The sequence below is a fragment of the Chiloscyllium punctatum genome, chromosome 40, assembly GCF_047496795.1.
Source record: "Chiloscyllium punctatum isolate Juve2018m chromosome 40, sChiPun1.3, whole genome shotgun sequence".
Taxonomy (NCBI): domain Eukaryota; kingdom Metazoa; phylum Chordata; class Chondrichthyes; order Orectolobiformes; family Hemiscylliidae; genus Chiloscyllium; species Chiloscyllium punctatum.
In genome coordinates, this window is record NC_092778.1 from 51747061 (window position 1) to 51763390 (window position 16330).

At 41.0% G+C, this 16330-nt stretch overlaps 1 protein-coding gene across 4 annotated transcripts in view; it reads left to right on the top strand.

The window, feature by feature from the left end:
- The first annotated feature begins 13552 nt into the window (after window positions 1-13552).
- prpsap2 (phosphoribosyl pyrophosphate synthetase-associated protein 2) overlaps window positions 13553-16330 on the top strand; it is a 36075-nt gene continuing 33297 nt past the window's right edge. For 2 of the 4 annotated variants that reach the window (XM_072559879.1, XM_072559881.1), the window contains exons 1-2: window positions 13602-13722; window positions 14191-14355. In XM_072559879.1, the coding sequence (XP_072415980.1) occupies window positions 14273-14355 (83 nt within the window). In that variant the 5' untranslated portion in view covers window positions 13602-13722; window positions 14191-14272. Of the gene's footprint in view, window positions 13723-14190; window positions 14356-16330 lie in introns of those variants that run through there. The other 2 variants (XM_072559880.1, XM_072559882.1) reach the window with 2 other exon arrangements.

Below are 16330 nucleotides of genomic sequence, written 5' to 3' on the forward strand. Positions count from 1 at the left end.
GAGGTCATGATGTCTCTCGAACAGCTGGGTCAGAAGTTCGGATTACCTAGGAAAGATCTCTTTTGATATTTCCAAGTCAGAGTCTTCGTACATAAAAAGACTACATTGATGGTTAATCCTTAAAAATTGGACATGGAGAGGAGAGTGCTCTGGTCAGCGGGCACTCCCTCAGTTAGCACTTTCTATCACTTAATAGGTAATAGGGAGCGGCTATATAAAACCTGGACTCAAGAATTAGAGGTGGAAATCTCCTCAGAGATGTGGGAGGAGGGCATTTGGGAAAATGTTAGGAAGATCTCTATTTGTAATAGGACTCAGGCTACTCAGTTGGAGGTACTTTATAGGGCCCACCTGGCATCAGAACAGCTTGCGAAGTTTAAGACAGGAGCATCCCCAATGTACCCTAAGTGTAAAACGGAGGTTGGTGCTCTTACCCATTGTTTATGGACATGCCACAAGATCTGCAGGTATTGGGATGACGTAGCGAGTGCTTTGGCAAAGGTTTTGGGAACTGAGATTGGGTTGGATCCTGTGTCCCTCCTTTTGGGTTTTCCAAATCTTCCCTCCCTGGGGAAGAAATTGTTTATTATTCTTTCTTTCTGCACAAGGAAGAACATTTTAATGAGCTGGGAATTGGAAAATCCCCTAGGACTCTCGTGCTGGCATAGGATTGTTATGGGACACATCCCCCTGGACTTCCTTACAAGTATGATGCACCAGAAAACGGAATTGTTCTAGAGAACATGGCGGCCATTTTTGAATTATATTGATGTAGTTGTATCGGCTATATTATCCAAGGCCTTTGTCTAGCCGTGAGGACTGTGCCTATCAGTTTGGGGACCTGTGGGAGGAAGAATCCCGTATAAATACGGGTCTACTCACTATTGCTCCCAGTGTTGGGAGCTGTGATGAGTGTGTGCTGAGTGTAGTAATTTAATTGAATGTAACTTAAGCTATCTTCTTATAACTTGGTATAAGTTTATTTTCTTTCTTATTGGTTATTTATTGAACTGTAGATTTATAGAGTTTTTTTATTCATTTCATGTTTTGGTAGCTGGTGAAATAGATTAGTAGTTTGTTATTTCTTTTTGTTTTGTATTTGTTATTATATTGTACAGTGGTTATACTATTTTGTACTAGTTTTGTAATTTTGTAAAAAACCTAAAGACTTTTCTTCAATAAAGGTAATTATTAAAAAAAAACTATTGGATCCGAGAGCTTGAAAGTAGGAGATTAGAAAGTTGGATAAAGGAAAAATTATGCCCAGGCTTAAAATATAACCAGCTGGTCAAAGATGCACTTAAACCCCCTAGGGTTTTGATATCACAGTAAAGGTTAAAATATAGCAAAGTTTAAAAACAACAGGCTCATAGCCAACAACAGCAAACACAGCTGAGATTGCTGTAGGGAATAGTTTAGTGGCAATATAGATAAATCCAATGCTTCATGACAGAGCAGGAAAAAAAGCAAGAGATCACACTGAGGAAAGTTTCAAACTAGCAGGCACGAGTACGAAGGATTTCGAAACTGACTCAGTATGTAAGGTTTGACAAGGATATTAGTCAAACCAGTTAGAGGAAACTGCTGATCTATCTACTTCATGTGAAAGTGAACAAAGCTGTTTGCTAATGCTTGAAGAATATCAATCATATTCTGGTTAAGTGTTACTGGAAGTGTTAATAAAATTGCATTTATATAGTGCTTTTCATGATCTCAGGATATCCTAACAAGCTTCATAGTCAATCAGTTTTTTTTAAAATGGAAGCATTGTTGTAATGTGGGAGACATGGCAACCAATTTGCATGAAGCAAACTCCCACAAACACTGGTGTGATAGTGACCTGATAATTGTTGACCAGTTGACTGGGGGATAAATATTGGTCTTGATCCTTTTGCCTTCCTCGGAAATAGTGCACTGGATCTTGCACATCCACCTGAAAGGGCAGACATGTCTTAACTTCTTATCCAAAAGACATCACAGCATTGGATACTGCTCTAAAATTTAATGTTCCCCAAACCTGAAATTAGACTAAAACCTACAATCTTCAGAGTAGGAAGCAAGACTTGGCTGAGATGTGGAGGAAAACTTCTTCAAGGCAGGCATCCTTGCAAGAGGATTCACAGTAGGGTTAAAATCAACAAGGTAAAAACAATGACTGCAGATGCTGAAAACCAAATACTGGATTAGTGGTGCTGGAAGAGCACAGCAGTTCAGGCAGCATCCAACAAGCAGCAAAATCGACGTTTCGGGCAAAAGCCCTGATGAAGGGCTTTTGCCCGAAACGTCGATTTCGCTGCTCGTTGGATGCTGCTTGGCTGAGATGTGGCTTACAGCGTTATCTTTTTATCTAGTCAGTGAAGGTTGTGCTAAAAGAATACAGGTACTCCATCTACATTCAAGATCAGATGGTCAGAGCAGTATTCCACACTTGATAGTTCTTGAGGAGAGGACAACATTTTAATGCCGAAGAGAAATATGGAGCCTGGTGCCAACTTGTATTAGCCATGGAAGGTGATCCCTGGACTAGAATCAGGTCAACTTCATTTTGGAACTCTTTACAGCTATGAGGAGCTGACCCTTGCTCTGCATCCCCAGACAGCTTACCAGTGAAATATAATGAGATTTCAGAGCACTATGTCATCAACAACAGCCCTCAGTCACATATGCAATCAAGACTGAGTTAAAGATTGGCAAGTTTCTTTGGGATTATTGCAGGGCTGAAAGGATCATTTACCTGTTTGGTGACAGCCTGGTCAGAGTTGCTCAACAGGCCATGGTTATTCTGAATTCAGCCAGCTCCCAAACCACAGCAATTAGTGTAATTTGATTTGGGAAAGAGGTATGAAAGTGAACATTAGTGCCTTTGTGCAAAGGCCTGAATACAAACTGTGGACACATGTACATCAGCCTTTCTCATCTGTCTCGCAGAGCTCCTCTGGCACAATGACCATGTGGGGGCAAGGCTCTCCAGGCCTATAGTTAAAGTTTGAAATACCTATATTCTTAATGCAATCCACTCCACAAGTACTTTGATGTATATTGTCTTTATAAAATTGAGTAGTTCATTTTTAATGTATTAGCTTTCAACAATTAATAGCTACAGTAATTAACTATAAAATTGAAACATGTTCTGATCATGAAAGGTTATGTATATTGATATAGTTAACGAGGAAGGTAATGGATATGAGAAGAGAGTTTGCTGCATGTAACACTGGCCTGAATGTCACAGAAAAGTCTATTTAACCATTCACTAAAATGAAAGTCCTTTAAAAAGGACTTTCTGATGCACTTGCCAGTCAGTCACATACTTTTGAAGTGTATTCATCACTGTAATATGCAACTAACTTGCATACAGCAAGATTCCACAAGCAATAATTAAACAACGACTTGCTAAACAGTTCTCATAATGTAGATAGATAGATAATATTTAACAGGACACAAGGTAAATTACATTTGTCCTTCTTCATAGATTGCCATGGGATATTTTACATCTACCTGACTGACAGATCTTAATGCCTCATTCAGGAAAACTCTGATATTGCAGCACTCAGAGACAGCGCTGTGCCCACTGGGTTGTGCTGACACTGTCACTGTGGCAGTCATCAACATTGTGTAACTGAAGAAATTAAGGATTTTTGTCACTTTGTTATCTTCCTTGGGTCATACATATCCTCCATAAATATTCAACTGCTCTTTGAATATAATTTTCAAAAACATTAAATCATCTGGCTATATTTCTGGACTTTGTTCAAATTAATATTTTTCTGCTGTTAGACCCATTGATAATAGCAAACACTTTGTTTGATGTGAAGACAAAAGTCTAATTTCTTTCCGCATTTGCACAATGATTAACATGACTAAGCCTCTTTCTTAGGGCACCAAGATCTATCACAGATTTCTATGGAAATTACTTTTAAATAAGCTTGGAAGCACTTTCAAACAGTCTCCAGCTGCTTTTTAAAAAAAAGCCAAATAATATTTCTCTCGAACAGGAGCCAGCTTCTTTAATATTGTAGAATATAATAACCTGCAATGAATTTCCAAACAATAAATTCAGTTCATATATTGTAACAGACAACTGACAGCAAGTGAAAACATCTTCCGTCTAGCTCTGTCCTATTTGTATTGTGATGTACAATCACAGGATATTGTTATTTTCGGGACTCAGATTCAAAAGAGGAATGACACTAGATTCACATTTTCAGTTCCACAAAGGTGACCTTTTTTGTAACTAACGTTAGAAAATCATTCTGAGCAATGAACTAAAGACAGTTTTTCTAAGAAAGTATTCGACCTAAGTTAAATAATATGATCAGCTACCTGGAGAGTCAATTGCTGAATGTTTACAGTGTTGTGTTTTATGACCTACACAGAAACAAACGGTCAGGGGCCAAAATTAAGTTCAATTCAGAAGGTGAGACCTCATCCTAGTAGTAGGATTTTTTAAAATGTTGTAAAAATCTCCAGGTTCTGACAGTCTACATTGTGGTAGTCTCCAGGTGGTGAATGTTGGTAAAGCTGTCAGAATTCAGTTGTCAGGGTGGTACGGAAGTTCAGTGGATAGCCATGCTGCCTCACAGCGCCAGAAACCTGGGTTTGATTCCAGCCTTGAGTGACTGTCTGTGTGGAGTTTACACATTCTCCCTACATCTGTATGGGTTTCCCCTGCATGTTCTGGTTTCCTCCCACCGTCCAAAGATGTGCAAGACAGGTGAATTGGCCATGCTAAATTGCCCATAGTGCTAGCTGCATTAGTTAGGGAGAAATTGGTCTGGGTGGGTTACTCTTCTGAGGGTTGGTGTTGACTTGTTGGGCTAAATGGCCTCTTTCCACACTGTAAGGAATCTAAACTGGAAAGAGTCAGTTCAATAAGAAAACTTTAAGTTAAGATACAAATGATACTACTTCATTGGGATTAAGTGATTGCAGAGGATATTGTTGGGAAAAAGTTGAATCTTCCTTTTTTGCTTTCATATTAAGATCTTTCTAAATCATCTTAAATGTGGATAGTTTTGTTTTTCTTTTCTTTTGTGTAATAAATGTGTTCTTGTGTTCACTCCCTCATGTGATCTGGCCTGCCAGCACTGGCCCTGACCTGTCCAGACAACTGGCAGGCGAACACAAATTACTTTGGTCCATGACAGCCCTACCTCTCAGACTGGCCCCTACGGAGACAACAGACTCATGCACATGCTTAAGTAATGTAGCATACTGATGTACGACAAGATGTACACACCCTTGATCAAGGACTGCTGCACAGCATGGATACCTGCCTGGTTGTCTGACTGTGCTAGTTACCAATGCAAGGCAAGGCATAGTATAGCAGACACGTATGCTATGGGTATTCTGGTGGGTACCAGGTGAATGTGTGCTGAGAAGGCAAAGAAGCATCCCTAGTAGACAGTCTGGTCCAGGCAGAAATGGGCTCCTTTACCTGTGTGGTACCTGTTTCCGATGTAGCCATTTCCTGTTGGCTGCTGGTGTGCCCTCTCAGAGGGACATAGTGTCAGTGTATTGGAGGATGCCAGTATGGTGGCATTGCTTCTCTGAGAGTGGAGTGGCCAAAGTCTATGGTGAAAGCTTGTGTGAGGCTGGCGCTAGAGGACTGTGCCTTGCTCACTCATTCAGATGTGGCCAACATGGGTTTCCTGGAGCAAGCAGCATGTTGAACCCACCCTGGATCCCATGTCGAGTTTTCCTGACATCTAGTTTGTATGGTAGGTTTGATAAGATCACAATTCATGGTGAGTTGGCCCGTTAACAAGATATTCAACAAATAGCAAAGATTATCACTTGGGAACTCACCACAGTGAGTGAGAATCTTGGCACGTCACTTGAGAAAAGGATGAATATGGATATTCCTCAAAAGGGGATTGTAAGATCTTGTGGCCCTGCAGGTAATCCTCCTTCCTCTGAATCAGAAGTTCCAGTTTCAGGGCCCATTCTAGGACATAGTGACCACATTCCTTAATGTGCCCATGGCAAGTAATAAGAGTGGTAGAGATTTCTGAGGAGCTATGCTGGATGTGGAATAATGATTGTCAAACTGTAGCCACTTGCTTCTGTCTGACAGACATCAGTGTCAATGGTCCCTTGAGGAATGTGGCTAATTATTGACAGACTGCTTGAAGAAAAGTTATGTCAGTTTGGAGAATTCTGATGGCTAAAAATGGGATGTGCATTGTTTAATCTTCATGATACCAGACAAGTCAGCAAACAAAGAAATCTTCTGCTTCCTAGCACCAGCTCAGTGATGGCTCAGTGACAGCAGAGCCACTAGTCTTCATGTTCCTTCGTACTGCTCTTGCATTCAACATTACTTCGATATAGATCCATGATAGCTTTCTTCATACATAAAGAGTTTGCAGTGGCCGGAATAAACTCAAAGACCTACTTGTGAAATGCTTACTCCCAAAGGTACTCTGCTATTAACTTTCTTGCCATAGCCGTGTCAACTATTTCCTTTACAAATTCCTATGTCCACCTTTATATTATGGCATTTCAGTTCTATTCCCTATGATTGCAGCATTTTGATTAGCATTTTGCAGCATCTAAGCCACCCAGCACAATGAAAACTCAACCTGTGATGAACTTTTCTGCTTGTTAAACTGTTTTGCTAATCAACTATAATGAAAGTCTTAACTATACTCATATTACCAGTGCCAATTTTTTTCATTATAATTTTCTTTATACCTCATTTAAATGAATCTTGTAATTCTTGCTGCTTAATGAAAACAGTTGTGCATGCTCACTTTTTAAATAAATGCATTCAAGGGATGTGGGCATGGCCAGCACTTGTTGCCCATCCCTAGTCGCCCTCGAGAAAGTGGTGGTAGCCTTCTCGAACTTCTGCTGGCTATTTGGTGTAGGTAGACTCACAATAAGGAAGGAATTTCAATATTTTGATCCAGTGACAATGAGAGAACAGTGATATACTTCCATGGAACGTTTCAGAGAACACCTCTGGGACACCCAGACCAACTAACCCAACCACCCCGTGGCTCAATACTTCAACTCCCCCTCCCACTCCACCAAGGACATGCAGGTCCTTGGACTCCTCCAGACCATAGCAACACGATGGCTGGAGGAAGAGCGCCTCATCTTCCGCCTAGGAACCCTCCAACCACAAGGGATGAACTCAGATTTCTCCAGTTTCCTCATTTCCCCTCCCCCCACCTTGTCTCAGTCCCAACCCTCGAACTCAGCACCACCTTCCTAACCTGCAATCTTCTTCCTGACCTCTCTGCCCCCACCCCACTCCAGCCAATCACCCTCACCTTATCACCCTCACCTTAACCTCCTTCCACCTATCGCATTTCCAACGCCCCTCCTCTTAGTCCCTTCTCCATACCTTTTATCTTAGCCTGCTTGGCACACTTTCCTCATTCCTGAAGAAGGGCTCATGCCCGAAACGTCGATTCTCCTGCTCCTTGGATGCTGCCTGACCTGCTGCGTTTTTCCAGCAACACATTTTCAGCTCTGATCTCCAGCATCTGCAGTCCTCATTTTCTCCCATACTTCCAAGTTAGCAAGGTGAGTGGCTCGGAGGGGAACTTGCAGGCAGGGGTGTGCCCACTGGTCATCTAGATTGTCCCACCTCTTACAAACTGGTGGATGTATTGGTTTGAGCTTATGCTATCCTGTCGGCCACTGATCCAAGCTTCCACAACCAACTTCACTGTCCCTCTCCTGAATCAATGATGAAAATAAAAACAAATTTGACTAATAAACTTATAGCCTTCTAATTAATTGAATTTGATTAGTAATTAATTTGTAACGTGATAGGTATAAAATAGTTCATGATCTCCAAATATTAATTCATAATCATTACACCACTTATTGTTTGAAATGGAGGTATTAAAAGTGCATCTTGGATTTGTATCAGTGATTCACAATCTCTGATAAGTAGGTTAGAGAAGTGCTATTTAGTCACCAGACAGTCTTCAGTGCCATTCTCTTACCTGTTTCCCATCCACATCCACATTCTTCTTTTACAAATGACAATCTAACTCCCTCTTGAATACCTTGATCTAGCCCACATCCACACATAACATGTCAAATTTTTAAAAGGCATATTTTTCAATTAGAGACACATTATTTCAAGGTCAACAGCAGAGTTATTATTATCAGCGGGGAATGTTTGCAGGAAAGCTCAGTGAATTAAGTGCCAATCACTAAAGCGGGCAGCAGTAAACTATTCTCTGGATCAAGTGCCACCCTCTAAGAGATATTGGTCAGTTAAAGGGCAGCAACTCTCCATTGCACAACTGGGACTGGTGGAAGGTGGCATTATTGCTAAGCTGAAGAAGGGTTACAACCAAAACATTGACTTCTCCACCTCCTGATGCTGCCTGACTTGCTGTGTTCTTCCAGCCTCCTGCTTGTTTACCTTTTCTTTTTTGTCTCGAAGGCTATTAATCCAGACATTAATATGTTCTGGGGTCCAGCTACTGAATCCTGACAAGGCAAAAGATGGAATTTGAGTTCAATAAAAAACCTGAAATAAAGTCTCATGGTGACTGTAGGACTTTGGCTCAATCTACCAACTTACTTTCTTCTGTGTGTGAGCCCAGACCTGCGTGTTCTTTAAATGAAGCAATAGGAGAAGATATTCAGTCTCACACTCTTAGTTTATTTTAGCAGTAAGTGGACAAAGTATACAGAGCTCTGTGTCTAGACCTTCCTGTCCCTGACAAACTACAAAGTGTGTCAGTTCAAAAAAGTAAGACCTATTCCTGTCCCTGACCCAGCCTTTTATACAATAAAAACGTCATGCAATCACTGAGGTGGGATTGTCTTCTGATTGGCTGTTGATCTGACTCCATTCTCCGCCTCCTCGCGTTCCCGGATGTCCGACCCCACGTGACCCCCCCCAGGGTGGGGGGGGGGAGCGGGGGGACAAAATTGGGAGAGCTCGTCAAGCAACAGCCTGACATAGTCAAACGTACATAATCATCTCTTACAGACAGTGTCCCAAACACCACCATTACCATCCTTAGATATGCAGATTCTGACCTGCAGGACAGACCCAGCAAAGGTAGCAGCGCAGTCACATACACTTCGGAGGAAGCCGCCCTAGGAGTCCTTAATATTGACTCCGGACTCCATGAAGCTTCATGGCATTAGGTCAAACATGAGCAAGGAAAACTCCTGCTGATGACCCCACACTGTCTTCCTTTGGCTGATGAATGAGTACTCCTCCATGTTGAACAACACTTGAAGGAAGCACTGTGGGTGGCAAAGTCATAAAATATATACTGGGTAGGGGAGTTCAAACACTGGCCTTATTTTTTTTCTTTTGTTTTACTGGAGCAGAACCCCTGACACTCCTGGTTTTTTTTTCCATTTTTTTTGTTTTTTCTTTACCCCCACACTACCGCCTAACTGTGGTAGTGCTTATTTTTAACACTGGCTATAGACAGCCATAAAGGGTTAGATGATTGGTTGTATCAGAATTTCAATAATTAATTATTACTCTCAGCTGTAATGTTTGGAAGAACTATGTATTGCATGGAAACAGGATGGGCTCCCAATCCATCAAAACTTCTTTTTATTTTTAAAACTGCAAAAAACAAACTGGCCAAAGTGATACAAGAGACAGGTAGCATTCAAGGAGCAAGAAAATCGACATTTCGGGCAAAAGCCTTTTGCCCAAAACATTGATTTTCTTGCTCCTCAGATGCTGCCTGACCTGCTGTGCTTTTCCAGCACTCCTCTAACCTTGATTCTAATCTCCAGCCTCTGCAGTAACTACTTTCGCCAAAGTGATACAAGAACCTATTCATGATTTCAGACTGGGTTGAGAGTAATCAGCACCTGATTGTTTTTGATGTTTTTAAAATTTCATTCAGAGACCTCAGACCTTCTAGAGCTGATAAATCAAAAATTTGTGCTGAACATCCTGAAAAGACTGCAGTGTCATTCATCCAATTACTTAAATGAAAAGGGCAAATTTTGGCTGAATGCAGATTCAGATGAGTTCAAGAGTTGAAGAAAAAGCATGCTAAAGAATCTATATGCCCGTGATGCAGATGCTAATCAACCTTGCAGCGTATGCTATTCATAATGTTTGTCTTCTGATGCTTATCAAAATATTCATTATTGACACAGTTGGCTTCAATCTGCTGCCATTTCCTTAATTTTAGAGTACTCTTATGACGCACATGAATAAATGACACATTGCTCAGAATAGAAAGAGAAAAAAAAGCTAAGACGTTACAGTGCATTTCATCAAAGAACTGGGATGAGGCACAATTCTCAATATTAAGGGAGTAAACCTTTATTTTAAATATTGCATTTTAAAGACAACATTTGCAAATAGAAATGTGTGAGAATTTTATTAATGTTTTATATCATGCTCAGTTTTGACAAGCACATTTTTATTAAAGTAGCTCTTTTAAACTCATTTTCTTTGTGTTGCAAACTGATTGATTGCTGCTGGTGAGACCATCAGACCAGATTATTAAAGAAGGCATATGGGAATTTGAAGTAGGAATATTCGTGCAAAACTTTCTTTGCATGGAGACATTTTTAAATTAAAAAGCATACAAATGGGAAAATTAATGTGACTGGGAAGTCAAAGTTAGATAAACTCTTATGAAAGAAAAAGACTTACATTTATATAGCACCTTTCATGTTTGCAAACTATCACAAAGTACTGACAGCCAATGTAATGGATTTTGAAGTGAGTCACCATTGTAATGTATGAAATGCAACAGCCCACAAATTCCCACAAACAATACTATCATTGTGACAGATAATCTGAGTGATGTCGATTGATGGTTCATAATACAGAACACTAGGAAAACCTTCTCTGCTCTTTGAAGTTGCGCATTACGAAACCCAAGGCACCATGATCGGAGCAGATGTTTCTTTGGTCTGATATTTCATCTGAAAGACAGGACCTCCAATAGTGCAGCACTCTCATACATTGACTCCTTGTCACTTACAAATGGTGAAAGGAGTGGGATACAGAGAAATTAAAAACAAAAATTGCTGGAGAAACTCAGCAGGTCTGGTAACATCGGAAGAGAGAAAGAAAAGTTAACATTTTGAGTCCAGTGACCCCTCTTCAGAACTGTTTGGAATGGTTCTAGAGAAGGGCACTGGATTCAAGATGTTAACTCTGATCTCATTCCACAGATTCTGCCATACCTGCTGGGTTTCATCTGCCATTTCTGTTTCTGTTTCAAGATCTTCAGCAACCATGTTTTTTTCTTTATTACAGAGAAAATACAGCTGTTGAGTAATAATGTACTATTCAATATTATCAAGCTGTAGCTTTATGGAAATTGAATTCATGTTTTTGAACAAATCAACCAAGCATCTCGTGACAAGGGCAGTCCACTAGACTGCATTGATACTTCTACAACATTATTTTGATAGGGGCAGAATACAATAAGCAAAGCTACTTTAAACCTTTTTTCTTATGCAGCGAGTTGTTATAATCTTGATTTTAAATACCTCTATCAAATTTGCTATCAACCTTTTCTTCTGCAGGGAGAACAGTTCCCGTTTCTCCATCTATTTACATAATTGAAGTTTCTCATCCTTTGAACCATTCTCGTGTTTTTTTAAATGGATCTTTTATAATGGTTTTGCATTCTCCCTAAAGTGTCCTAAATTGGGCACCATTCTTCAGTTGAGGCTATACCACTGAAGAATACTATTGGACTTGAAATGTAAACTGCTCCTCTGTCCATAGAGCTGCTGAGTTTCTACAGGCTTTTCTGATTTATTTCAGGTCTTTAAATGAGGTTGTGCCTGTGTTGGACACAGGCTTAACACCTTGCTTTTGTACTCTGTGTCCCTATTATGTCCAAGATCTTGAATAAAGGGAACAAAGTTGTGGAACTTACATGCTCTCAAGATTTCATGGAGGTTTTGGCCTGTTTATTGAAGTCTAAGTAAAATGCTCACGTTGCAATAGTTCTTAGTTAATGCCAAACAATCTGGTAAATCAGGTAAAAACAAGGACTGCAGATGCTGGAAACCAGATCCTTGATTAGAGTGGTGCTGGAAAAGCACAGCAGTTCAGGCAGCATCGGATGTTGCCTGAACTACTGTGCTTTTCCAGCACCACTCTAATCTAGAACCTGGTAAATCAACTTTATAAATATTGAATTGCATTCCATAAAATTTTGATTATTGATTAGAATTAATTTGTCATTTATCACTCTCAAATCTTACAATTCGGTCCTGTTCTTTATTTTGCTTAAGATTTTAAATTGAATTAAATGTAATTTGATTTAACCTAATTTAATCTAACCTAATTTAATCTAATTATATATTTCCGGCTTTGAACTCTGCACGCCTTCCCAAACTGGAAAAGCGTAATTGCAATGAATCGCTATACTTGAAAAGTGTGTTGCTGGAAAAACACAGCAGGTCAGGCAGCATCCGAGGAGCAGGAGAATCGACCTTTAGGTCATAAGCCCGAAACTTCTATTCTCCTGCTCCTCAGATGCTGCCTGGCCTGCTGTGTTTTTCCAGCACCACACCTTTCAACTCTGGTCTCCGGCATCTGCAGGCCTCACTTTCTCCTAATGAATCGCTATACTGTTGACTAACAAACTCTGAATTAGTGGTGCTGGAAGAGCACAGCAGTTCAGGAGTAAAATCAACTTTTCGGGCAAAAGCCCTTCATTAGGAATAATGAAGGGCTTTTGCCCGAAACGTCGACTTTCCTGCTCCTCGGATGCTGCCTGAACTGCTGTGCTTTTCCAGCACCACTAATCCAGAGTCTGGTTTCTAGCATCTGCAGTCATTGTTTTTACCTTGTTGACTTAACAAAATCTAGGGTCTTTAGATGCAACAAACTATGAATATAGCATTTTCTTCCTTGAAATGGCATTCGTAATGTTCTGACTTGTGCAACACACCACTGGACATCTTCTCCACATTGAAGGACGCTACAAAAGTGCAATTTGCAAAAGGTTATTCTGGATGGACAAATGATAATGAGCTGCTTCATGGAAAAGCATTTCACAATCAGCTCCTGAATTCGTTATAACGCACTAATTCCCCCACCACAACTTTAAATTGTTGACTAAAAATACACACATTCTTATTCAAAAAATTCTACCGCCATCTAAAATATTACAGCATTCAAGCCCTTTGCAAATTGACCCATACAGAAAAACTTGCAAACTCAGACACAAACAACTTCATCACATCACGTGCGGAATCTCACGACGTCACTACGTTACGACATGTAGCTCCGCCCCATCCCAGCCTGACCATGTGTCCCCGCCCAGTAGTCACGTGCTTGCGGGAGGACCCAGGAGGCAGAAGACCTGTTCTTGGCCCGGTTGCCAGGGTAGGGAGCCTCGGTTGTCAGGGGTGCGGCTAGGTTTGCAGGGGAGGGGCCGTGGTTGTCAGGGGTGTGGCCAGGTTACCAGGGGAGGTGCCTTGGTTGTCAGGGGTGTGGCCAGGTTACCAGGGGTGGTGCCTTGGTTGTCAGGGGTGTGTCCAGGTTACCAGGGGAGGTGCCTTGGTTGTCAGGGGGTGTGGCCAGGGTTACCAGGGGAGGTGCCTTGGTTGTCAGGGGTGTGGCCGAGTTGTGAGGGGCGGGCGCGCTGTCCTTGAGCGTACGGGAGCGCGCGGTGGCAGCGTCGACGCAGCGGCAGTGTTGGCGGGTGCAGGTGAGGAGGACCGTTCTGGGGGAATTGACGCGGCCGTTGGTTCCCGTTAACGGTCACGCCGACCGTTTCCTCAGAACCGGTGGGTAAAAGACCCACCGAGTGGGTGGGAGTGCGTCGCCTTGATCACCAGCGGAGTCCCGTGGGCAGCGAGTGTCCGGCCTGATGTGGGGGTGGGGGGCGTGTGAGGAGAAAGGGGGGGGGGGGTGTGAGTCAGGACTTGTTGTTGTCGTTTGGCCTTTGGGCCTTGCCCAATATTCGGGGCGGCTTAAAATGGGCGCTGATCGTGCAGAGGCGGCGAAGGGGTTCTCCACATGTGACAGGAACTGCAGCAGACCCACTGTGGCTTTGCAAGTAGTTACAGCGTGGAGAGAGGGAGAGAGAGAAAAGGGGTGGAGTTTTATCTCTTTAAAGCTGCCCTTTTTAAAGTGTATTTTATATTTGCAATTTTATTTTCGAGCGAATGTCTCATACGTGTCGCGCTTGCTGTGAATTCCTTTTTAAAAACTTTGCCCACTTTGTAATGAAATACGGTTTTGTTAAATTACAGGTGAATTGACATTGGGTGGTGGTGGTGGTGAAGATTGGCAAAAAGGATCGTATTGAGGGGAGGCTTACAGGACCCACCAGCCATGAACGTAATCAAAGGTGGCCTGGCACTGTTCTCTGCCAACTCGTGTTCAGCCTACACAGAATTAGCCAGAAAAATTTCAGAGTAAGCAAATATCCTTTTTTTATAAAGTTATCACTATATATTACTCTGGATTGACTGATTTTTCTATTTGAAAAGTGTATCATATTTTAGAAACAATCTGTGCAGTGCTGTGTTTTAAAGCATTTTTTTTATAAATCAAAATTGTGCAGAAAGAGACCCTATTGCCTCTGTTGAGTCAGTACAAGCAAAATTACATTGCTACCTACGCAAGTCCCACTTTCCCAGACTAGGCTTGCAGCCTTGAATGTTATGATATTTGCTATTTATCCAAGTACTCTTTAAAGGTTGTGAGGTTACTTTCCTCAACTACTCTCCCAGGTACTGCATTCCAGACACCCACCATGTAGGTGAAAAAACATTTCCTCAAAACCACTCTAAACCTACTTCCTTTCAATTTAAAAGTGTGCCTCTGTCTTAACAGTTCAACTAAGGGGAGCAACTGCTTTACATGCCCTTCATAATCTTATAGGCCGCTATCAGGTTCCTCCATCAATCTTCTCTGCTCCACTGAAAATAACCTGAGCTTATCCAATCTTTTTTTCATGGTTGAAATGCTCTATACCAGACAACATCCTGGTGAATGTTTACCATTCATAGTGACATGGGCACATATTACTACTACCTTTTTACTTCTATTAATATCATAAGCCTGGTTTCTTTTTTTTTTGGTTTTTGCATATGTTTTGCTACAGAGGAGTTAACCTACTCTTGCATACTCCTATATAGACTTGCATATATATGTACAACTGATTCATGTATCGAGTCACCTTGGGAGAGTTAGTATGTTAACTGCTATTCGTTGCTTGATAGAGGTGCTCATTTTATTGAACAATCACTTACAATCATAACATTTGCCAAATTATAGGCATATGTTCTTGAATACTGTAAAATGTTATGCAAACTCCCAGTATTTTTAATGTCCCTTAATAAAAATGCTACAAACAGAATAAACTATTCTGCATTGTATCATGTGAACGAAAGTACAATTTGGACTCTAGATTTCACAGTAGATTGAAGATGCAAACTTCAGTATAGACTATGTATTCTAAAAGAACAATTAGATGTAATACTGATTTATTTCAGCATATTTCTACCTTTTCATCTTTTATTCTTGGGAGGGAGTATGAAGTGTTTTTTTTTCGCCCTCGTTTCTTCAGTTCAAACCGTTTTTGGTCAGTAGACTTAGTACCTTTTTTACATTTTAATATTTACAAATTTTAAGAGGAAAGGTGTGCATTTTTTTTCCACTTGTGCTGCTTCAGCATTTTAATTGTGTGTAATGCAGTCTTTTAAGTAAATTGAGTGAGTGTAACTAGCAGGAATTGATTATAGCATTTTCTTAGTACCTCTATGTTGCACCATTGCTGACTTTGATGACATGGTGAACAGTTGTTCCACCTGCTGGTGCAGAATTGTAAAGATCAGGTATTTGTTGTGGTAGATGAACCCCAGCAGCTCAAATGTTGTAAATGGGTCCCATGCCCTTGATTTTTGTCAAGTTACTGAAGTAGGCAACATTTCCTGTTCTGTTCACAATCCAGTGAAGCTTTGAAAGTGGGCTTATGGACATGTCAAGTGAGGACATGTCTATAATAGCAACAATGCTTGAAGATTCTGCTACTGCCCTCTACAGGAGAATGGTGGATTAGATAAATCTGACCTTCCCTCCTGCTGCTCCCATGATTACAAAGTCTGTTGACAGACTGAAGATTAACAGGGGGCAATCAGTGACCATGCAGCCAAAAACATGAGAAAGCATTTTCATGAAAGGGGGCTACAAAATGCTTAGAAAGCACTGGCTTCTGTGAATGGTGATAAAATGTTGGAGTTTAACTATTGAAAGTCAAAGAAAATAAATTGCAAAGAATTGTAGGTTTGGTAGGGGTTTTGCACCTTTTTAAAGTCATTTAACCAGGAAGTAATTTTAAAGTAACTGGCACAAGTATTTGAGGGGAGCTGAGGCATAAATATTTTC